Here is a 24,667-nt window from a genome sequence, read left to right as displayed (position 1 = left end):
GCTAACTCCCTTATTTTCCAAGAAAACATGACTACAGAGACCTTTATGAATCCTTGTCACATTTGCTGGATATACTCTTCCCACAAGCCTGGGCTGCCTTTCCGCGAAGTCAGTCTGGCTGTGGTGTGTGGCACTATCAGGATAATAACAGACGGCCAAACACACAGGCAGAGACCATCCTCTGCAAAAAAGCTGACTGTCATTTTGAGATTAGGGCAATCTGCAAAAGTGGCAAGGTGAGTTTAACACCAATAGATCGAACAGGGAACCACAGCCACAAACTCCTCTCACTCAGGGGCTCAAGCGGCTGCAAGTCTAACCCTGGTGTTAGCACAGACAGCTCTGCTCCAGTTTGCGCAGGCAAGGAGAGAGACATTGAAATCAAGTTCAGCATCCAGACTGTGAATCCAAAGTGAAAAGCCCTGAACAAGAAATCTGTCCCACAGGGCAGAGGGTATTTCAGACACATCCTCATCTGCAGGACTCTGCATCCTGTGCACACGCGTCTAATTCCCAGTACTTTAATCCTTGCATTTAGCCCCCAGTGACCATGCCAGAGAACATTTTTCTACCTTTTGCTTTCCAAATTCCATTCTCTGTAAAGAAATGTAGCTGCAAAGCAGCAGGTCAGATCCAAAGCCTACTTAAATACATTCATTTTGGTTGATGATCACTGAGGAATTTGTCAACAACGTGGAGTGCTGTTTTGAAAGTAAAAGAGAAGTGATCACTGGAAATGTGATGCTGTTAAGATTTAACATTGTTCCCAGTAAAGCCCACCAGTAAAACTATTATTGATATGCGTGGAAGACTTTCAACAGCATTAATTTCTGCATCCAGCCAAGTTTTGATCTTAGCAATTGGCTCATCACAACCAGAATGTGCCTGAGGCTACATCAGTAACATCTGAAATGCAATTATGTCTCTGAGCTCACTTTGATACCAAGAAACAAAGTAGATTCTTTTTTTCTTGGAATACGTCTAAATTAATTGATATTCTTTATTGCTCAGTTCCAACATAAGTTAGCTTGAAAATTTTAAGAATCAATTTTTAAAAAACACTGTACACTATGTCTATTACTATTCTGCAGCTCCATGGCTGTCTGATAATCACTTCTAGCACCTCTATCAGTGACTCAAGCCATATTCCTGCCAGTCTCCTCATCTTTAGGGCATTAGTTTATGGAGAACCATGACCCAACATCAGAAACTGTCATTTTGTTGCTGCACTCCTGCTTGGCATCACTCTTCAGGCTGGTATTTGGTCCACCTGTGCCCTCAAATGGAGGAGGGGAACAAGCACATTCCCTGGCTTGGAAAGGAGCAAATGTTTGGAACTGGGGAAAAAGAGTTTAGAAGGAATTTCCATGGCTCATTTCTCTTTCCATTCCCTGGTACAAACAGAATAATAACAACAACAATGATGCCTGCTTGTTACAGCAACACCAAAAAGCAAAAGGAAGATAAAATAATACAGAAAGCAGTAGTTCATTTTGCTAGCCAAGCCACAATATATCACCCCCAATCATTAATTAAAATATAATTTACTAGCTTTCTACTAATGCTATATGAAATGTGTTTCTAAAAGGATTAGAAACAATAATTTAAGGACCTTTCCAAAGGTTATTTCTTTTTTTATGTTGTATTCTGCAGCATATAAAAATGTCTAAAATAATTACATTGAAATATAAAACTGAACTCCTGATTTTATTTGCTCTGCTTAATTTGGCATTAAGGGATTAGATGCTATTTTATTGCAATCATACAGTTACTTCAAATATATATATAGGTATTGATGTTACTGAAGTGCTGGTGCTAAAGTCACACTACCTTCCACAGGTGCAAATTAGTTAATTTTGGTGAATCTGTCACAGTATAAGAATTTCTTCTTAGATTCAGTTACACCCCTACAAACCTAGTTCTGCTTCATCCCCATCAGACACATCAGCACGTTGCCTCCCTTTTCACATTTAGGCTACAAAATTTCTGCAATCATTTATCTTTAAACACCACATTCACAGCAGAAACGTGTTATATTCACACAAACATGACCCTGGAGCCTCCAGCCACAGTGTTACTTCTTGCACAGTTCTGCAACTAGCAGTTCTATTACTGATGGTACTTTTTGGAGCTATCTATACAACATGCCTTGTGACCAAGTTTTGAGTTGCTTAATTTGCAACCCACCACCTCAGCAAATGAGTTTTATTTCAAACTAAATATTATGTTCCAAAGCTTTATATTCACCTTTTACATACAGAAGTTGAGATGTGGGAGGAGCTTGGACTCGGGAATTGGATTTTGGAGATCTCAAACCACCACAGGGACAAAGCAACATCATCTGATAAAATTATGTCTTGTTTAGAAAAAGAAAGATACTGCACACCGTTTTTCCCAGGTGACGTACAGATATGCAATTCAGTGAAGGACAGATGAAAATCCAATGCCAAATCCCACATTAACCTCACCTCTCCAGTTTCACCAGGGTTGAACTACAGACAAAGTATGGTAATTGTGGTGAGTGAACAGTAGAGTGGTCTGGGGACAGGAGATGCTGAAGCCCACTAGTCCCCATCCAGCCTCTGCACCCAGGTTGCTTCTGCACGGAGACTTTAGTTTAGAAGAGGTGAGCGAAACTGGTGGCCAAGGTCTGGTCCCAGTGTTTTGTCAGGGTGAGGCTATGGCAAGCACAAAAAAGGCTGCTACAGTCTTCACATTGCCTTTATTTACTTAGTCCAACTCACTGGAGAAAAAGGAGGAAGAGCAGACTCAGGACAGACCCCAGTACTGCTGTATTTAAAGAGTAGCTACAAAACGGATGGAGGCTCTTCTCTCTTTACAAGGAGCTATAAGGAGAACACAGGGAACAACAAGTACAGGTTGCACCAGGAGAGGTTTCATCTTGATATAAGAAAGAAATTTCTTATTTCCAGTGAGAGCAATTATGCCTGGAACTCAGGGATGTGGTGGACTCTCCTTTGCTGGAGGTTTTCAAGATGCAATTGGAAAGGGTGCAGACAATCTCATCTAGGTTCCTTTTCCCACAAAAGGTTGAGCTAGGTGATCTTTCAAGGTCCCTTCCAACCTGAGTTGTTCTATGGTTCTGTGAACAAATGCGTCCTGCATGATGAGAAAAATGATTCAGAAATTCATTTTTGTTCACTGAGAGAGGAAACTGTAAAATATGGTTGGTAACCGGCACCAAAGAATGCTTTTCAACTCAAAACAAGAGAAAGCAAAAGAAACTCTTTTGAAGGACTTTTTTAATCTAAACTGGTTTTTAGTTTCACTGGGACTGAGTCTAGTAAGTCCTCATATTCTCTGCAAAACACACAATTAATCTAAAATTGTAGCCAAGGCCTGGTGAACACCAGGTACCTTTATATTCCTCTGTCTCAAAAGAAGACTTTATCTCTGTCCCTAACAGAGAAAAGCCTACTGAGTCATTGCAATGTGGAGGTTGGCAGCACCCTGGGCAGATGTAGGTCACTCCTCCTTCTCACAAAGGGAAGGAAACCAGGAGTTTCATCTGGCTGCAAGCTGCTCAAATTGCCAATAATCCTAGCAATTCAAGTTTTTAATAACAACCTACTAAGACGACAATGACGTAGGATGCTATCCCTTGACCTACATGCTGCCAAGGCAAGATTTGGTCTGTTGGGACATCACGAACACAGATGTTCATGGACTCAGATCATGACACTACACATTCTACCACATCCCCTTCCTGCCGTATGCATGGCTCTGAGGCTGTTTGCATTCATGGTCATTCCTCCTAAACCACTTCAAGCTCCCTTCCACTACCCCACAGGAGATGATCGCTTACATATGGGTTTGGTCTACGCATCGACCATTGCTTTTTTGGTGAGCTGGCATCATGTAGAAGCAGGAGAAATTATGCATAGCCAAACCTGGGGGACCACGGGATGCAGGGATGCATCCCACACACAGGCAGCAAGCAGGCTGGGTGTCAGTCCCCAGTAAGCACATACATCCCACTACACAATTTAAGAACAGAGGACAGGCTGTGGCCATCAGAGCTGGGCTTGTCCAGAGAAGGATGATGCCCAGCAGTCAACCTACTCACAATCAGGTCTGTTTATCCCTAATTTATCTCTGTTTTCCCACAAATGCTCCTTCCTGACCCACTTTGATGTCTCCTTTCCCCAACTTCAATCCTTCTCCTGGACATTTCCCTTCTCCTGAGAACACAGTTCCTTCACACTTGCCTTCCACCAGCCCTGGGGCTTCTCATGTTGCTGGACAAAGTGAGTGTGTCTTACTGTTCTCCAGGGCTGCAACATATGGGATCTCTTTTCACTCTTCCCCACTGCTGACTATACAACAAAGGAGCGTCAGAGCACAATCTGGCCCTACTCTACTCCCAGAGTATCACAGAAAAATAATGATTTTAATGGACAGAAGCCCAACTTTAGTTTACTGCGACACACAGCAAGAACAAGTGATCCATGTCACCACAGCACATTTCCAGTGTTTGTTTCTAAAACAGAATATAAGGAAAGATAAATCTCCTCCCAGTCCAAATACTCATAAAGTATGACTCAGATGACTCAGATGGTAAATACCCTTTCTATCGCATCCCACTTCTCTCTGTCATTTGGAGTGACAGCCCTGCTCTCACTGAATTAAAAAAGGACAATTCTGCTTTGTAATGAATGAAATCAACATTCCCTCCTGTATGACTTGCTTTTCTGCACTGCTAAGCACTATCAGTATCTGTACTTTAAAACCTTTTGTTTTTAGCAGTGTTTCTGTAGGAACTGCTCTGAATTTCAGAAAGTTATTTTGCATTTCTAGGTACTCTCTTAAAACACAGATATGACTGTTAGCACTGAGTGAGGTACCTGAGAAAAAGATAGTCTAATAAAGTTAAACTGATCAAGCTGGAAGAAATGAGCATTAATTTCATATTCAAAGCGTGATATGCAACTCTGTGAAAACACTGATAGGTTCCTCAGGGTATGAGAAATTATATGATGCAATTGAATTATCTCAGCAACACAGTTTCTTACATAAGAGCTAGAAAAAGAACACAGTAAGGGCTAACATGTTAAATAAGCAGAGAACTAGGAGCAATTCCTTAATGCAATCCAATCCTTACCTCTGTAAGAATTTTATCTATAACTGTCATTGGAGCTGTGTAAAATGAGACGTCTCATAGAAGAGCTTCTCTCTACAGATTAACCAACTTGCTTACTCAAGCCAATGAGACCTTAGGTGCCAAAAGTATAAAAGACTGAATTAGCCACCATGACTTGCAGAAATCCTTAATTTCACGTAGCCTCCAGCCTCAGTCAGATCTAACATCATTTTTCATACTGTCAATCACAAATCAGTCCCAACTCTTTAAGCAACTCCAGTATTAACACCTTTCTCTTTCACTAAGCATTAGAAATTCCACTATCTCAATTTTAGTTCCTCTTCTAACCCTGAGCTGAAATAGAGTTGAATATTCTGATCTGAATTTCAGTCTGGCACATGGGAATGACATGCACTCATGCTCCAAGCCATACAGCTTGATGACTACCATCATGTCACAGGTGTCTGACACCACGCTGACAGCCCACGGCAGACAGGTTACAACGCCATGCACGGTACCACTGCGTTCATAATGATGATGCTTTTAGACAGCTTCATATTTCCAAAGCACTACGAGTAAGACTAACATGGCATCTTTTCCAGTGGCAATTCTAATCTTCATAGGAACAAGTTTTCGGTTCTTCGCTCTACGTAAACATGAGCTTTATACAAATACAGAAGTCAAGGAGAAGTTCAGTCTTCCCTTGTTTGCTGCAGTGGGGATCAGCTTGCCTAACTCCAGGCATCCAGAAATTAGAAAAGTAGTTAAAAAAGGTTCTCACTATATAAAAGAAACAGAAACTTCCCACCATAAAGTCCATCACCACAGGCTGGCACAGAACATCCTCTGGAATTGCCTCCTTTCCACTCAGTGTTGTAGCAGCTCAGGCTAGGCACCTAACACAGACGAAGTCAGACAAGACAAATCCAAGCCTGAGCACATAATTGCATAACTGCTCCCTCTGTTTTCTGTGGTTGTTTAAAATTCCAGTTGTGATTGTGAGTTTCTTTATTTCCTATGCAACCCATGTCTGAATATCCTAGATCTCACTGTCACTCAGCTGCCAGCTCTCCTGATCCTCCTCATCAATGCTTCTCATGACTCTGGTGTAGGAGCCCTGTAAACATGTGAAAATCTTATCCTTCATTAGGAAAAGAAAAATACAAATACAAATTTCTACCACTGTCCCTCCAAGTTATTTGAAAATTGTGTATAATAATTTTAATGAAATATAATGGAGTTTGGAAGTTAGACTTTCTAACCATTTGGAGAGGCTGGTAACACTCCACCACCAAGTATAATCCTTTTTTTGCTATTTTCTTCCTTTCTGTGCTATTTCTGCCCTTCAAGTACCTCTACATAATTAAGAACTTTTAGTTGTGAATTATCCCATTTTTTCAAGCCTCTTCCTTGGATTTTCCTCTGCAAACACAAATCCATTTACGGTCTTTGACATTTTGGATGCTCACACTAGTACAGTCTATGCTAATATGATCATCAACAAAGAATGAAAAATATCAGCTCAGTATTTCAGTTGTATTGAACTCAACTGAGATACTCATATGTATAGAGTCAAAGATCTTCACAGATATTTATCTTGATGGGTTTGCCAGGTAACACTGTGAACTTGCTGGAAGAAGGATCATAATTACTTTTTATGCCAATACCATCCCAGCTTTTGTTTCCTGAAATGCTACTGCCAATAGTAATGCAAATTTAATGAGAAGAGTTAGTAATTCCCAAACAAAATCACACTGTAAATGAAACAATGTGCAAATATATTTTATTCAAAGCAAAGATATATATAATGATTTAAGCATTACTCTTGGGCAAAAATTAACAATGTGTGCCATTGTATAATAAAAATGAAACAACTTTAATCTCTAAGCTTTAAAATTAGGTAATGGAAGAAGAAAGTCTCTTTCTGAGCATTTCCACAATGCTACAAATCCTTACTTACAGATTCTGATTACACAAGTTCAGAATATAATCAAATACTAAATAGACATAAAAACTGTATCCTTAATGTAGACTCATATCAAAACTTTACAGATAAAAAAAAAAAACAAAGAAAGAAATAGAAAGTCTTTTAGGGAAAGATTTGTAAAACAATAGAAAACTTATGCATATAAACACCTGGGAACTGCTGGCAAACACAGATGTGGCACTGAGGGAAGAGAAGAAGGACCAAGGGAAAGGCAAAACCCAGCAACTACTTATTCCAATAGTAAGAGAAGAACAACAGGATCTCTGGAGTGGAGAAACAGCAGGAGACCACCACCTGTTCTTTGGCCCTGCTATTCACAACAAAAAGGCTTTTCTTCACGTTATTTTCTTAAGAAAATGTAATTTTGCGACGAATACCTGCATTTTCTGTCAATTCTTCCTCTTAACAAAAATAATAAAAGTGCCCAAAATGCTTGCTAGCAATTTGGAAAAAATGAGCAATATTGTGTCATTCTATGATTTCTATCTATTATCTAAAAATACAAGCTTTTTTGGATAAAATATTCTTTGGTCAAAATGGTGTCATGGAGGTTTTCTATACACACAATAATAATATTATCTTTATTTAAAAATATACCACTAATACAGTACCATTCAGAATGGCACTTGAGAAAACAGCAGACTTCCTACACCTCTAGTTCAAGAATATTTTCTGCCGCACTTCACAATTTGCTTCTTTTAAGCCACCATTTAACTTTCCTTCCAATTACAGGTCAAATCTGCCACCTAATTCATGCCATCAGGCCCACTACTGACAGTCTGCTAGGATGGTTATACCACATAGGTGTAATCAGCACTTATTTACACATTGATTAGGCCAATTCCAGTTGTGAGTTCCACTTAGCCGTAGGTAAGGGTAAAGGAAAATTGCTGTAAGTCATCTCTTTGTCCTCCAGACAGGCAGCCTATGTGCCCAGCTCTGCAGCACTATAACAGCAGTCCCCAAGGATTCTCCAGCAGACTGATAGATTTCCTATTTCCATATTTGGTCAGTTAATAATTACCAGAAAGTGGGAAAAGACAGAAAATAAATTCATTATTATCACTCTGAAAGCTTCTGAGATGGAATTTTTCATTCATTCTGTATGCTTCCTTTTTAACCAGTGAGATTACATTTGTACAAAGGCAGAATTATAACTATCACTTTAAAGTGTATTCTTCTACTCACACAGTAAGATTTAATTACTGTTACTTAAAGCGCTGATCCAAAACCTTTCAAACACATTCAGACCTAGTCAAAAGCTTTAATACTTCTATGCCAATCCTAAACTCTGGTACATATCACTCCACTTATTAGTTTTATGATTAGGTATGGACATAATTAGAAAATGTAATAAAGTTTGCTTTTTAAACTCAAAATTGCTCTAATCTTTAAAAAAAGCTCCTCTCCCTTGGTATGTTTTTAGGCTACCATTTTACAGACAGTTTTATACTACTGAGATTCTACCTCTCCTGCCTAGGAATTCCCTATATATTTTACATTCAGTCCAAAAGAAAACGACAGTCCCAAGATTCAACTTTAAATCAAGAGACTATCTCAAAACTGGCCTAGTTGTACTAAGAACGTATTAAATTATGACAAGTTGTACTAAGAACATATTACATTACTAAATGAGAAGCTGTGTACTCTCCTATGCAGCAAATCTACAGACTACTGGAACTATATTGTCTTTACTCTTAGGTCAGCTGTACAAGAGATTAGATCTTTTAATTATCTGTCCCAGATTGGAGTTAGAAGCCTCAAATCCATTCAGCTGCTCAGTTTATGACCTGCAGAAATAAATCTGACCCCTTAAAAAGTACATCCAAGCATCACACACAGTCTGATGGTTTTAAAATTGCCACATAACTCTCAACGGGTACATCATTATGCTTCAGAACTGAGCTTCCACTGAAAATGTACGTGTGTCTGTATTTTTTGGAAGTGCTGCACAAGAGTCCCAGAAGCATTGTCTTGCTGTCCTGCTTTAGCTTTAAATGTAATTTTAATCATGCCAAAGTCAAGTTTAGCACTCCCATACACTATATTTAGAGCCAGAATAATTTAGGTTGGAAGGCACCTCTGGAGGTCATCTAGCCCAGCCTCCTCCTCAGCACAGATCCCATCAGATCAGGTTGCCCAGGGCTTTGTCCTGTCCAGATCTCAAACCTCCAAGGATGTAAGGCCGCCTTTTCCCTGCTCCAGTGTTTTACAACCCTCTTGGGAATTTTGTTTCCTCTTATATCTAATCAGAACTTGCCATGTTGAAAGTTGCCACGGGGTTGACTCTCGTCTTTTTGCCACACACCTCTGAGCAGAGTCTGGGACCATCTTCTCTACAGCCCATCGCTAAGACATGAAGACATGGACGTTCTCCCCCAGTCTCCCAAAGGAGCCTGGCTCCTGCAGGAGGATTTTCTCCTCCCAGTCTCTGCCCATCCAGGCAGCCTGTCCATGGACATGCTTCACTTCATCCCAGTGGCAGGACTGTGGTGTGAGAGTGAAACACACCTCCCTAAAATTCCTAACGTGAACACTGTCACAAGTGCGAGAGGACACACACTTTAAAAATTAGCCTTCCAAACTCGTGTCTTGCATCGTTCAGAAAGTGACCGGGTATTCAATGTTGCTGAACACCTTCAACTCACAGCATCTTTGCCCATCCAGGTTTTTTTACAAGGCCACTTTCCATCACAGTGTTGTAATACTAAGTAATAAAGCAAAACTCTCCTATATCTGGATCTGCCATAATGCAACTTGGAATACCCTGTTTCTCATCTGAACATGTAGTTTTGGACCATTGCATTCTAAAAGAATAGAAGCTAATTTCAGACACACTTATGTGTAAATAGCTACATGAATTACTTTTATTTTATAGATATATAAATATCATAATAAATTTCTTGTCCCACAGTGCTACCAGTCACAACAAACATGCAGAGTTGCAGCAGCCTGTCCTGAGAACTGACCCTACAAACCAAGTATTAGATATACAGTGACCTTGGTGATCCCACCACCAAGAAGTCACAACTAACTAGAGAAGCCAAGCTGTCTTTTCAAAACTATGCACACACCAAACATACAAAATAACAAGGTGGCTTACAAAGTTACACATTTGACATTGCAATTTTGCCTTGGAAGTAGGGATTTTGTTGAGACAGTAAACAGCAATCCCACCTAACCACATATCCTGTGGGTCACACACAGGCATTACTGCACAGGTATCCAGTTTCCAGCCTCTACACCCTGCACAGATTCCTTGCAATTTAGAGCACAGGCAATGTGATTAACACTGCTAATCTGGCTGCATTGTGAATTTTGGCTGACTCTTCCATATTGGAGCTCTGGGAGTTTTGACTGCAATATAAGAAGAAGTATTGTTAAGCCTCACGTTTTATCACAGCCCTGAAATACTTGATATTTTAGATTAAGTACCATCCCTGGGTGATGTGATTGTGCAGCAATCACAATTTGGTTCTAGTTGTCATAGTTGCAAAAAAGGTTTAAAGGTTTTTAACATTTTATAAAGTCTTCTCATCTCCTTCCAGTATGAACAACATAAACAAAATCCAAAGGTAGAAAAGAGACTCCAACTTGTATTCCAATTTACGACTATGGATGTTACTGCTTGTGATTTTTATCTTAATTTTCTTCTGTGCATATATAGCCTAATTGATAGATCTCAGGGATTTTCATAAGGTTTTTGCTTCTGCTTGTATACTATCTAGTAAATTGATGATACTACAGTAATTTTTTTTTTTAAGCATAAGATCATTTATAGTCCTAGAGATACACTACAATACCTTGCTTTGGAGAAAGAATGCCAATCACATGAGTTTTGGTGTGAAGCCACATTCTCAGGGTGTTGGGAATAACAGACAAAGCAGGGCAGTTCCACTCACCAGTGTAGCCCCAAGGAAAGGAAAAAATATTCAGGAAAAAAAAAAAAGAAAAAGAAAAAATACTCCCACAGTAAGTAAAATTCCTCTTGGAAACAGCAGAAACAGCCTCTTTCTTCCACTCACTGATTTTAGTGATGTGGTGGGGGAAATAGGACAGTGGTGATAATGCCCTTAGCTGAGCATCTCACACCAAACCAAGGCAGGGGCCAAAAGCATCTCACCAACATGGCTGGTTCCAAGGGACCCAAAACTGGCCCCCAGCCCTCCACCACTTGGAGCAAATCCTGAGCTGCTGGATCCATCTGTGTATCTTTTGCCATAATACTTCCTTTTCCAGCTTGTGGGCAACTGACAGAGCAGATGTCACTGAAATGACTTAAGGTATTAAGCTGCTATTTGTTTAATTCTGATGTGGAAAATGTGTCACACTCTAAATAGTTTAGTATGTTAATGTACCACTGCAGCAACCTACAGCAATCTTTTATAATTTTATTCTAGACTTATTTGCTGATTTCATTTTAAATCATAAATAAAACCTGTTTCCTTGATTTCCCACCTACATTTTTTAAAGTGTACTCTTAACTTCACCTTCAGTTTCCTCAAGCTGAATAAACAGAACTAATATCACAAATGAACATTTAGTGTCCAAGCAAATTTTATTTGCATTGAATTGTATAAGACAGATGCAGACAAAACTTCTAGACTAACCAGGTTCATTCTGTTAATAATTTGCAGCACAATAGTTCATAGATGAAGGGGCTCTGGCAGTTTAGGGAATAACAGCTTAGTTACTATGTCTGCACAAGAAAGCTGATCAAAGCTATATTTGGAACTTATATCTGAGAAATAATATTAAAAAGAATCTAAAATATTCTTATTTGAATCAAAGTTTTTCAAAGTTTCATTCAAACTTCAAAATTTCAATTCTAAGGTAAGGGGAAGCTTTTAATAGCTACAGAATGAAGTTTTATTTCTTATGTAAGTACATAGTTCCTTATGCTTCAATGAGATTATACATGAGAGTGTATCTAGTCTTGAATTTGAAAATTATTCATCTTAAAAACTTTTAAGGAATCAACTTCAGAATAATTTTTAAAATCTTATGATGAGCACTACGAATGAGGAATTCCAAGCTGCAAAGATGAATGATGTACATTTCAAACTGAAGTCTACTGAATTTAACTCTTTTGTGAATTCACATGAGATGTTGGAGAGCCTTATTAGCTTGACGAACCACAAGGATGTGTTAGTAAAATTAATCCTCTTGCATGTAGCTGCACTCCTTTGATAAGTCAGCATCCCTCGCATTAGCACTTCTGATTTCTGGAAACTCCCTGGGCACATGTAAGACACATTTAACTTGCCAGTGCCTTACCCCAATGCTCTGGGGTAAGGCATTGCACTGGACAGGCCTTTCCTACAGGCACTGCAGGCTTCAGGGCTGGCTGCTGCTTCACCAGTGGGGTCATATCAAGAGCTCTGTAAGTAACCCTCATGAACTTCTTAAACTATAATATAAAATCTGAATTTTGGACTACGCTTTTAAAAATACAGCTTCTGAAACATGCTTCTGTGGTTGGAAGCCCAGCTAAAGCCTGACATGGTAAGATATTGAGAATTTCCTGCAAAGAAATACCTGTCTGCATTTTTCTTTATACCAGGCTCATTCAACTTGATGGTGGGCAAACAACCACTCACTCAGACTACAATGGCCCATTGCACAATGGGTGCAGGCACAACCCACTGTGAGCCTCCTCTGGAACAAAAGCCCAATGCTGACAAAAGGCTTCTAACCAACGTGTTAAGCAATGCAGTTTTTCATAACCACCCTGCATTGTTCCCCAGCAGGCACCTCCAGTGTGACCTGTCTGCTCCACCTCTCCTTGGAATGGTTCTCATTATGCAGATGAATTCCCCCCCAGTCTTAAACTATACCAGCAGTGACACTCTTCTGGAACGATGAAATGATCAAAACCTGCTGACAAACAAATGAACATAGGAACCTGATGCTTCCAAACAGATTGTGTTAGGGCACAATCAGTGTGGTGCACTTTGGTCAGATGTTTTTAAGATGAACTTGGTTGTTTCAATGTCTTTTAAACAGGAGTGGCATGTATGGTTTGGAGTAGGTCCACTTTATCTAAATGTACTCAAGTAAATGTACTCAAAACAAATGTACTGAAGTAAACAAGTTCAACTCAGTACCAGCCCCAGGACTGAAATAATCTTCTTCCCAAAACTCAGCTTTCAGGTCACTGGGGGATACAAAAGCTGACAGGTGTTACCAGTGTGACCTGGAATGGATCATAAATATTTTCCAAATTACCTATGGTATCCATGTGATTGTAACTGATGAAAGTTGCAGAAACTGAAAAATTGGAAAGTTGCCTAAATCCTCAGCTTCCCTGCCCAGCTGGGAAAGGGAGATGGGTGAGCAGAGAGAAACCCAGGGCTTTTCCACTTTGCTGCACTTATCCATAACACTGGCCTTTGGGGAAATATTAACTTAAGCCTGCCTCCAGAGGAAAAAGCTGCATGTTATCTCTTTGCCACATAATGCCACCTTTAAAGAGCTTTAAAGAGCTGGCAAGTGACAGTGACAGCTGCTGGCAAGGGTCTGCTGGGACAGGCGTCACTGTGGGCTGCAGAGATTCCTTGGTGGGGCTGCACACTCTCAGCTTGGGTGCCACTACGTGCTGCCTTTTCCTACCGTGTAAAAATAAAAAAACCCTCACGTATTTTCCAGGGTTAGGTTCTAGTCCTTTTTATTTTTTTTTTTTTAGGTATTTTACATGTGCAGTCTTATGTGATGGGTGACATCAGCTGTAATCTTGATTTTTTTTTTTAAATGAAATCTCCTTGTTGACATGATCCAGAAACAAAAATCAAGGGCAGGAATATTTAGGCTGCCAGGGACATGGAATTGGCAGCAGGCAACTGGCTTTATTGCAATTGGTTTTCACAAACCTAACTATTCCCTCCCTCCTCCTCTCCTGGAGCTGCTGGACAAGCTGAGGACCAGATATTATTTTTCAAAACTTAGTGAAAGATCGGAAACAAATTAACCTTTTGTTTTCCTTTCTTTCATTTACCGACAAATGTCAGCCACCCATGCCAATGCCAAAAATAACCCAAAATGTATTAAGTCTTATACATGTAAAGTCAGAGTGAAGGAACATTTAATTCAGACTTTGGTATTTCAGATTCTTGTCCTCTTGACTAATCCTGTCAAATACAAGTCACAAATCTCTTCTCAGTTCTCCTGTGTGCACAAGCAAATCCCCTTCTCTTGTGAGAGCTTTGCAGTCAATTGATCAAAAACACTATTAAAAAGCTAAATATATTTATAAAAATATGCAGCACCAACAGTACCATAATGAAATTCTACCAAAAGAAACCCTGACATCAGAGAATATAAATGTAAAGCGATACATCCTATCAAAAAAGAAAGGGGTTCCTGCAAAATATGGCAGAATCTTCTTAAAGAGAAGATGTTATCTTTTAGTTTGAGACTAAAAATACTGCAACTCTTTATATATGATACAAAGCCAGAGACAACATCACCTCCCAATAGTTCACAAACAATATAAATATAAACTGCAGTCTGAAAAAAAATACACGCAATATTAAAATAACAGCAATTAGCCTACTAGTCACATTATCTCCATTTAAAAGTTTTCCAATTTTTTATTGCATTAATGCTTTCTTTAGGGCATACCATTTCAGGTTCCTTACACAGAAGTATGCAACAAAAAGCTGAAACAAATTGATAAAAAGAGATTTTAAAATTGACAGTGAGAGGCAAGGGTCATCCTGGAAGCAGTAGAAGGGATTGCAGCCCAGAGGCAGAAAGCAGTGGAACATGTAGGGGGACTTGTTTACAAGTCAGTACTACGGCTCTTATGGATGTGCAGCTCTTACCGCCCATCCAGAGTCCTCCCTCCCCACTGCTCCAGAGCTATACACAGCTGTCAAGGTGAAATGCCAAGTAGCCTGGGACCAATACAGGTTCTTTGGTAACTGTTAACTAATGCCAACACAGTGAAAATAATTTCTATTCAATATCTTTTTTCCCCACAGCACAGTTACAACAATTTCCCTAGAAAATTCACAGGGGCTATTTAAACTTCAGTCCTTTGCCTTCCATGGTCTGCCTTCCAGATCCACAGCACAGAACCACAAGACAAGCTAAGAGTAGGAATCTCACTTTAACATGCCAAGATTTGCTGTTTACCCACTGCTAAGGTCTTTGTAAGCAACACTTGGATGTGCAACTCCTTAAAACAGATTCACAGGTTCACTTACAGAAAATAGGTTCTATTAGGGGAAAAAAGAAAATTATTATTTTACTACCAAAAAATAAACCAGTACAGCATTTTCTAAGCAAGCAATATGATAGCACAGAAATGGACTGTCACAGGAAGCAATAGGTTCATTACCTTTTATTGTCCTGAGGGAAGACAGCTCTGCTTTTGCAAACAACTCAGTATTGGCATATGTGAGTGAAACCAACCACTTATATAGAGAAGTAGTAGAGGATCAGATAACTTAGCAACTGAATTTGACCTATAACCTAGACAACATCTCAAAAATAGCTTAAATAAGTAACCAGAATTAAAGATGAAATTCAGAACTGAAATCTTATTGCATTTTGATGCCCACAGTGCAAACAGCTATACTGAACGCATCCATCACTCTAATAAATAAATAATTACTGACCTTAAGAAATACATGTATGATATCCAAATTGCTAGAATGGAAGCTGGGACTGTCTCCAATATATAGAATTTCTATATATTTCAAAAAATATTAAGTATCTTTGTGTTTAGAAAGGCTCTGAGAAGCTGCCTTTCTAATTCTTAACAGAACAGGTAAATCAAGTATCCAACCTACATTATGGCAGTTTCTGACAGCTTTAGCTTAACAGCCAGGCTTCTTCTGCCAACTTAAATTTGCAGCTCGTGCTGTTTGCCACTTTCTAAAATAGGCATGACTATGGCACGCTTCTAGATCCATGTAGACCTTATGTGCTTCAGAGACAAGATGCAGAAAGCCCAGTCAAGCATTTCTTCAGAGCTGGCAGCACTACCCTAACGTCAGTCTCATATACTTCACAGGACACAGCCTGTGTTGTTCCCATGGAAAATCAGCTTTGACCTTGGAAGAAAGCTCAGGCATATCGTAAGTTAAAATGATAGATCTGTGGAAAGAAATGAAAAACATGAGCCTATCGCTTCAGCAGGTTTTATCAAAATGTAGCATATCACTTCAGCCCAGAAAGATTATTTAACCCTAAAGTTTAGAAATAATAGGAGTTAAGGGTTCTCAGTACAACCTGGGTTTTAGCCTCAGGTCAAATCCTGTTAATAATACAGACAAAATCAAATCTACAGCAGTGTCATTGGGTAGCTCTCTTAAGACATGAAGCTCTACTAAGATATAAATAGAAGTCTGTTAAGCTGGCTTTCTGCATTTGATTAAATTTAGGCCACACTACCAAAAATGAGCTAAAATTCATCATCTCAGGTGATGTATCCCTTAGTACCGTCTTGAAAAACATCCAAGACCAAGATGGACACAGCCACTGTCATTGTTAGTTCCCAGGTCAGGACGATAGGCACAGCTGGAAACGCTGATGAGCCACAGACATTCAGTCTGAGCTGGTACAGACAGTGTGATGATCTTAAATAACGACAATAAATGTCAGCAAACTGAAACACTAATGCTTTTTACTAAGGGTCTCATGGTGCATAAGGACAGAAGCCTTAAAGAAGATGCTAGAACAGCTTTGGTTATTCTCTTGCCGACAACACACTAAGGCAGTGTGTGAAATGCTTGTTATCTTAGCTTTGTACCATGAAAACCCATGGCTATTAGAATAAAGATGCGAAAATGTTTACATCTAATTCCATATGAAGGCACATAAATATATGCACTGTTTCAGAGAGATAAAACACTCTGCAGTTCACACTGATTTCACTCATGGGTGAAGGATGCTTAGCACTTTTCAAAGTCCCAGCAGTGATAGAGAAGCCAGATTTTCATATCAAACTCTCTGTCCCAGTCGAGGGGGGGCTCTGCAGCTGCACAAACATAACCCACAGGAGAGGTCTGCATCTTTAGGCAACTGTTCAACACATTTGTGGTACATAAACCCTGTTTCTCCCCAAGGTCTGGTGCATGAAAGCTTACAAGTGTTCATACGTGCAGCTGACAATAGCTTTTCTCCAATTTTCCAAGGCAGGAATGAGCCATCAAAACACATCCAGAAACACTAGTTGGTAAATGGCCACACAAAACAATCTGCCCATAGATCTCTGTAGCAGCACAGCAGAAGCTCTGCAGTCACGTTTAAGGATGGTTTCAAATACCCACAGAAAATTTTGGACAAGCTGCCCAGAGGTCCAGCTGAAAGCAGGTCAACTTCAAAGTCTGGCAAATGCTGGAGCAACTTGTCCTATTAAATTTTGAAAATCTCAGAAGCTGGAGTTTCACAGGCTCTCTGCCACCCTCCTCCAGGGTTCAGGCACTCTCATTGGGCTTTCACTTTTCCTTACGACCAGCACGAATTTCCCTTGCTACCCCTCCTGACTGTTGCCTCATGCCTCTGTGAGAGGAGCTTGGCTGCATCTCCCCTTCACCCACCCACTAGGGAGTTGAAGACCACAAGTCAATTACCCTTGGCCTTCTCTCCTCTGGGTGGAACAAGAGCAGACCGCTCCACCACATCTCCGTGCAGGCCACACACTCAACAGAAGCACACAGCAGCTTCCCCCATTGTGCTCACTGCATAAACCCAGGCAGGTGGGAATATCGTAGCTGAGTGTACACTATTAGTCATGGAGAGATTCAAAGCAAACCAACTCTGCTCCCTTATCACCAGCATTTACCTATGGCCTGTGCCCAGGCACAGTTCTGCCGCTGCCTGAAGCCCACAGCAGAGCATGGGGCTGTATTTAGTCCAAGCAGGGCAGGAGCTGCCAAGCACACCAAGGCTCAGAGCACAGGCCCAAACCCTGCAATTGGCACTCCCTGAGCCTGATTTACAGCCAGGTTAACAGACAGCAGAATGGAGAGCATATGTGCGAGTCACAGGGGTGAGGTGCTGGAGTCACTGCCAGACAACTCGCGGTACACACATACACAGCCCCAGCTGTTCCCGATTGCCTTGTATCCTGGCTAAGGGATTTGGCTGAAAACCGTTTTCCATTCCCGTTTTCCTGTCATCAAGGGTAATAGTGGCAGCACAGCCTGTTTCTATGGTTTCCTTTGGTCTCAGTGCCCTACACAATTATATATGCAATCTTAAAGATTAGATCCTCTGTATCTATGTTGCATCTAAAACTGTAACCAAATGACTGCTTTCATGCTGCTGGAGTTGCAAAGCCAAAGGAAACACCACAGCAAGGCCAACCCAACAAGACTCCATGAAGCCAAACTTGTCAGCTGTACTCTATCAAAAAGCCTCAGTGCGCTGTTAAAAGGTAAAGAACAGAAAAACCTGTTTGACCTGCAGGTCCCAGCTAAGTTTGCAATACTGAGAACTTCAACAGGATGAGATTATAACAATTTGTAAACAGAGCAAAGTAAATGAAAATAACTGACATGAAAACAAAGGGGAAACTGTAAAAATACTTTTCATGGCTTCTAGAGCATTCACACGATTTTAAACTGCAATATTTACAGCGATATGGGATTTATAAATGTACCTCAGTAAACTCTTTGACAGACGTAAAAACAGGGGAAGAAAAAACCTCGAAGTGGTCTCTGACCAAGAACTCTCCAGACAAATCCTTGCAAACAAGGCGGCCCGTTCATTCAGTCCCACTGAGAGCCGCTCAGCAGACAAGATCCCAGTACATATTTAGACATCAACTAGTAAACTGCATTATGCATTACTTCTGAAATTCCCTGCTATCCATGAATCTCTAAGTCAAATACTTATGAGAAGGAAGTAGATGACCTATTTTTTAAAGTGACAAAAGCACTTGCATGACTTAAGCAGAACAGCTTCTCTGGCTTGTTTTTCATATGATATGCATCAAACTTTAACTCCTTCTACTTCACCATGAATTTTACCATACAAACGGTATCACAGCTATTTGATTTTACTTTCTTATTGCCTGAAACAGAATTGAAGGAACACAACTACTGTACACTTAGTGCTCCGTTTTATACTGTATTCAGCTGTTTCATTCCATAAAATAATATGGGTGATGGATTTTTTCCCCTGAAGTTCAAATGAACTTGGCAAGAGGGAAGAGAAAGAATGTGGGACAATCACATTTCATCCTCTTCTGAGAGAATCATAGTGCCTCATGCAAGAAATGAACCAAAAGAAGAGGTACTTAAAATTTCCAAGGAACTGGTTGCTGTATTTGTGAGCAGCTATCATACAGTAATAACCAAGATAATACACTTATTCTTAATATCCACCATAAGGAGCAACGGCAATCTGTTATTGTTTCACAATGACAGCATTACTTAAATCTAAAAATAAGTTTCTAAGTAGCAACCAAAAAAACCCCCCAAAAAAACCAACTAAAAACCCCGTGAAACCCAAACCCCTGTATTAAGAACATTTAAAGTATTTAAAATAGTAAAATATCACTAGTGATCTCTTGCAATTCAGGAATGTATATCTTTCATGTCCAACTGCATTTAGACTTTGATTTCCTTCAACATCACAAGATCAAGCAACTTGATCAGCAGAATCTTCAAAATAAAGTTATTAATCAATTTGACTAATGCCAGTAGAAGAAAGATTTGATTTTGCAGAGAAAGGGAGAAAAATGGCTCCTAAACCAGACAGAAATATTCACTGAACAAAGTTTTTATTCATTACACATTCCTTTTCTAAAATGGAAAAATAAATAACCGAGCTTTGTGCAAAACAATACTCCATCTAGATTTCAGAGCACGGACATCAACTAATAAGCTGTGAAAAAAACCATTCCAGCGTTTCAGACGATAACAGTTATGGACCTTGACACGCTGCTAATGGATCTTGACACAGGAAATACTCTAAATACAGAAATATTTGCCTTAAGGTTATATTTAAATATGCAAACAGCGAGCCAGCAAATTGTCCAATAATCTCCAAGGCCCATGCGCTGCCCTCCATCTATGCTGGGCTTCTGCAGAGACCCAGCTTTGCTGGCTGGGCCTCCTCTCACCCTGATGCTCCCAGAGCTCTGCTTCTAAAAGCCCCATGCAGCACAGTCCCTTTCCACATAAATACATTCAATTCATTATTGCAAGTGCTGGATGCTTGGTTGGAGAACCCAAGGTCCAAGGGTGGGTTAATGGACCAGTAAACCCCTAGCAGGACTAGAAAATGCAGCAGTGAGCTTAAAGTCAACAGTAATCAGGAGAGATGTGTTTCCATTGCTAAAGCCTGAATTTGCATAGTGTGGAGGGGGAATGGTTTGTCAAATTGGGCAAAACTAAAATCAAGGTTTCCTCACTTCTCCTTGAATGTTGGTCAGCCCATTGCATAGAAGAAGGTAAGAGAGGGAAAAGGTTACCTCGGTCGCCGTGCTTTAATTTTTCAATTTCCTTTGGATTTCTTAGCCCTCTATGTTCTTATGACAACGATAATTACTGGACATTAAGTACATAAGCCATTAATGTCCCAAGAAGCAAAACTGAAAGTATAGCACTTGAATATTTCATTGAAATGGCAATCAGATGTAAACAGATACCAGCCAAGAAGGATGCTCGTTTCTGTACAGATGCTGCACTGCAAACAGGCAAGTAGGCAAAAAATAGACGTCGCTCAGAAAGCCAAATATCTCGGTTTTGTTAAGGGGAACTAGCCTCCCTTACAGAGATGTGCTGCAGTGCTGGGGCAGCATATAAAGGCCTGGGGGAGACAGGAGGTCCTGCAGTCAGGAGCTACTAGCTGATATACCACCACCTGATAATCTCTTCTGACCTACTTTATCCTCTTCCAACTGTGCTGTATGTTTCCACCATCCAAAAACATGATGCCATACACTAAATTGAAACTATTTTCTTAAGAGCTGTAAAGAATCCCCCAAAACCTTAGAGAATCCCAAGATACAACTTCCTATTTTTGACAATCTAAGAAATTATACACAATCTATGGAATTCAACATCAGAGGAAGAAAATGCCATCAGGAAATATGTGTTACTGTTTATTTTTTCAGGGAAACATGGCTAAAATGGCAATGAAATGAGGTTGTTCTACTTTTGCTCAATTATGAAACGTGTAAAATTGCATGTTATAAGCTGAACATATTTCATTAGTTGACAAACTCCAAAGCAAGTTGATCTCTTGGTGCTCCTATCTATTAATTCAATGCTCTCTTCAATCAGTGCTCAAAATTAAGGACTGAAGGTAAAATGCTGTATCTAACTATAAAACATAGTATAGTCTAAAACAATCTTAGCTGTTGTCTCTAGGGAGGATTCCTATTTGCATGGGAACTTTGAAAAGGAATTAATCATCTCCTAAGCAGAGCTGGACCCTCTGTGACCACCCTGCATAACCTCTTTTGTAACCAGAGCCACTTTGTTCCTGTTCCATTTGGGTTGTGATATTCCATTAGCTGTTCTCTGATCCATGCAATCAAATTTTCCCTTTAATATAATAGTTTAAAGACTAAATAGCTGTGTGAATTTGTGTCACGACATTTAATTTAATCTAATCTAAGATAATTCACCTAGTATGTAATTAGCTCTGTGATTCCTTTTTTTGCACTTAAATAGTAGACATCATGTTACCCTATTTCTGGGAATTGAGGGGAACCTCATTTTCTCAATCTCAAATTTTTAACCTACTCTGTTCTTCTTGCTATGATTTCAGGATGGCAAAGACCTAAATTATTAGACTGATAACCATATTATAAACTCATAAAAGTACATTTAGAATCCTGAAAGTACTACCAGGCCATGTAAATCTCCCAGGTACAAAAAGCAGCAAATGGGCACTTTCTTAGAAATAGCTTAAGCCAAGAGCAATGACAAGTACATGGAAGGCAGCTGAAAAAAATCACATGTGGAAAAATCTAATTATAACATATGTAACAATGCATCTGAGCTGTGTCTTACTATACCAGATGATTATATACTTTCTAGATTTAAAATTATAGTGTGAGTCTGCAGTCCATTAATACAGAATGATGGTTTAATCCACGTACTACTAAACCACTTTAAATTATATTACCTGCATCTATATATTATAAACTCACATTTACCAAGTATAATCACTTCTATATCTAACGTCAAGAATGGCAAGACAGTGTTGCAGCACTGCCTGAAACCCTCTTGATACAGACAGTTAATAATGTGTTGCCTTGGTACAACAGAACACACAGATTGAGTCAAGGTTTCTGGAGTAACAAGCACAGATCCACAACTCCATCCCAAGAGTAAAAGAAATATCGAGGATTTCTCCTGGATTTCCAAACAGTGCAGCAATTCTCTGAATCTTCCATGGGGCTGATTTTAATACCACACTGCACCCTTATTTTCTTTGCAGAACCAGAAATATCCCTCTGTTACAGTAAACACTAAACCTGAAATTACAGCCTTTCCATAGTAATTTTGGTGGAAATCTTTTGGAAATAGTGATTTTAGACAAACCGTGGCATTGAATTTGCCATACAATACTTGTCCCATTGATGTTAATGGAAAACTTCCATTGATTTTTCTGAGTAGATGTGGTCTCCTCACATTTCATTTATCATGAAAATTGATCGCAAATTGTTTACACAGCCCACATAGACATGCAAAATCAAAATTTGGAAACATCGAAGCTAACCCTATACTTAAAACCAAAACCCCTAAACCTGCCAGTTATTCTTTCAAATGAGAGCTAAGAACTCTCAGGGTTTTTTCCACTCTCTTTTTTCCCATGATGTTATTTTTATCTTGGCACTGTTCATTTTTGCTATTTCATTTACACCGTGTTTGCTGCAATTACTGAGATAGAATAGTGGCAAGTCTCCTCTGCATTAGTGTTATGCACTAACTTTTCTACTGGGTTTATAACTTTAGAATCTATTTAACTGACATTTAAAATATTATAGACATAAAACTTTGGACCTTATATTCTCTCTACTAGGTTCAGTTCTACCACTAGAGAATTTAAATGTTTCACAGCATTTCATATTCTTCAGCTCGAAATGACAGCCAGGTAACTGAGGAAAGGATTCTGTGCTGGAGTATAATCATCTCCAAAGCAGATGTTACCTTCTGTGTTAACCACAGAAGATGCCCTTAAAGACAGCAAACACATCTGGCATTTTCAACATACGGTTCAAATCACTCTGCAACACGCTTACTTTGCTCTCACCTCCACCCCTGTACACCTGCCTTGGCCTGGGCACTTCCACGGAGAGGACCAGCAATGCTGGCAGTACATGTTTCATCCATGCAAGAATGTGGACGGTCGACACACGGGGACATATGTACACCATCAACTAATCCAAGGAAATACCAAACTAGGTTTTTAGTTGAAGTCTGAGGCAGGTGCCTGAACCCAGGTCACTCACTGCCCTACCCGGGAGCTCGTCTTCCTCTCTATTTTCACTAGGCTCCCATATGGCTCCCTGCGAGGATATGATATGATTAAGCATGTTGACACAAAGAGTCATCACGTAATTGTAGCTATTCAGCCTCTGCCTGTTGTTGTGGTAAAGAGTATATTTAACAGCTACAGTTACCCTCAGAAACGAAATACACAATCAACTCTCAAAGCCCCCCCTTTCCCCTATGCACAACCCTGCATTTGCCTAAAGGACTGTAATATTTTGCGATCGGCTTTGCTCTGAAGTAACCGCCCCCCGCCGACACACAACGCAGACGAACACCGAACCGCTGGAAAATACAATTCGAAGTCAGTTCTCAAACCCTGCATGTATCACAGGATAAATTACTTTTGTATTCCCCTGGGCAACTGGATCCCTCCGGGCGGCAATCCTAGCTAGGGCTCCATGGCACATCCCTGATTTTCACCTTCTCTACCACCACGGTTATCTCGGCCAGCAAAAAAGGCCGGGCTTTTAACCCAAATATCCCCGTCCGAAAAGCTGTGTGCTCCCACCCTCGGGATGCCGGGCGGGCAGGGGTGGCAGCCTGATGCCGCCTGATGCCGCCCTCACCCGCACCTCGGCTGCGGAGCCGCGGCGAGACCCCCAGCCGTGCCACGGCGTCCCGGAGGGGAGATGCGGAGGATGGACACGGGGATGGACACGGCCCAGCCTGTCTTGCAAGGCTCCCGCCAGGGGTGCGGGAGATGACTGGGGCAGGTGCGGGAGATGCCCCGGGGCAGAGGCGGGAGATGCCCCGGGGCAGGGGCGGCTCCGCCGGAGCCCCGCGCAGGGTCCCGCTGCCCCGCACCGCCGCGGCAGCCGCAGCCCCTCCCGCCGGGCAGCGCCCGAGGCTGCGGCAGTGGCAGCTCCCCCCAGCCACACACACGCATATTCACATATTTTCGGGATTTTTTTTATTTTTAGGTGAGCAATTCCCGTCCGGCTGCCCCTGCCCGCGCCCCGGCGCGCAGCCGCGCGGCAACGTGACGGACCCCAGCGGGGCAGCGGCCACGACCCCTTCCCAAATACCGGGGGGGTCTCGGCTGTTCCCCCCGCGCCCGCCTACCTGTGCCGGTGCTCATGGCGCGCAGGAGGGGCCGCTCCGCTCCGTGCCGCC

At 40.7% G+C, this 24,667-nt stretch overlaps 1 protein-coding gene across 13 annotated transcripts in view; it reads right to left on the bottom strand.

Annotated features, from left to right (window-relative positions):
• The window catches only part of ABLIM2 (actin binding LIM protein family member 2), a 138,649-nt gene extending 113,988 nt beyond the window's left edge, over positions 1–24,661 (bottom strand). For all 13 annotated transcript variants that reach the window (XM_027642687.1, XM_027642692.1, XM_027642689.1 and 10 more), the window contains exon 1: positions 24,617–24,661. In XM_027642687.1, coding sequence (XP_027498488.1) covers positions 24,617–24,632 — 16 coding nt within the window. In that variant the 5' untranslated portion in view covers positions 24,633–24,661. The remainder of the gene's footprint in view (positions 1–24,616) is intronic.
• Positions 24,662–24,667: the final 6 nt, after the last annotated feature.

Source organism: Corapipo altera, unplaced genomic scaffold (assembly GCF_003945725.1).
Source record: "Corapipo altera isolate COAL_440 unplaced genomic scaffold, ASM394572v1 22, whole genome shotgun sequence".
Lineage (NCBI taxonomy): Eukaryota > Metazoa > Chordata > Aves > Passeriformes > Pipridae > Corapipo > Corapipo altera.
The sequence above is the reverse complement of the archived record's forward strand: the minus strand, read 5'-3'. Positions and strand labels throughout refer to the sequence as shown.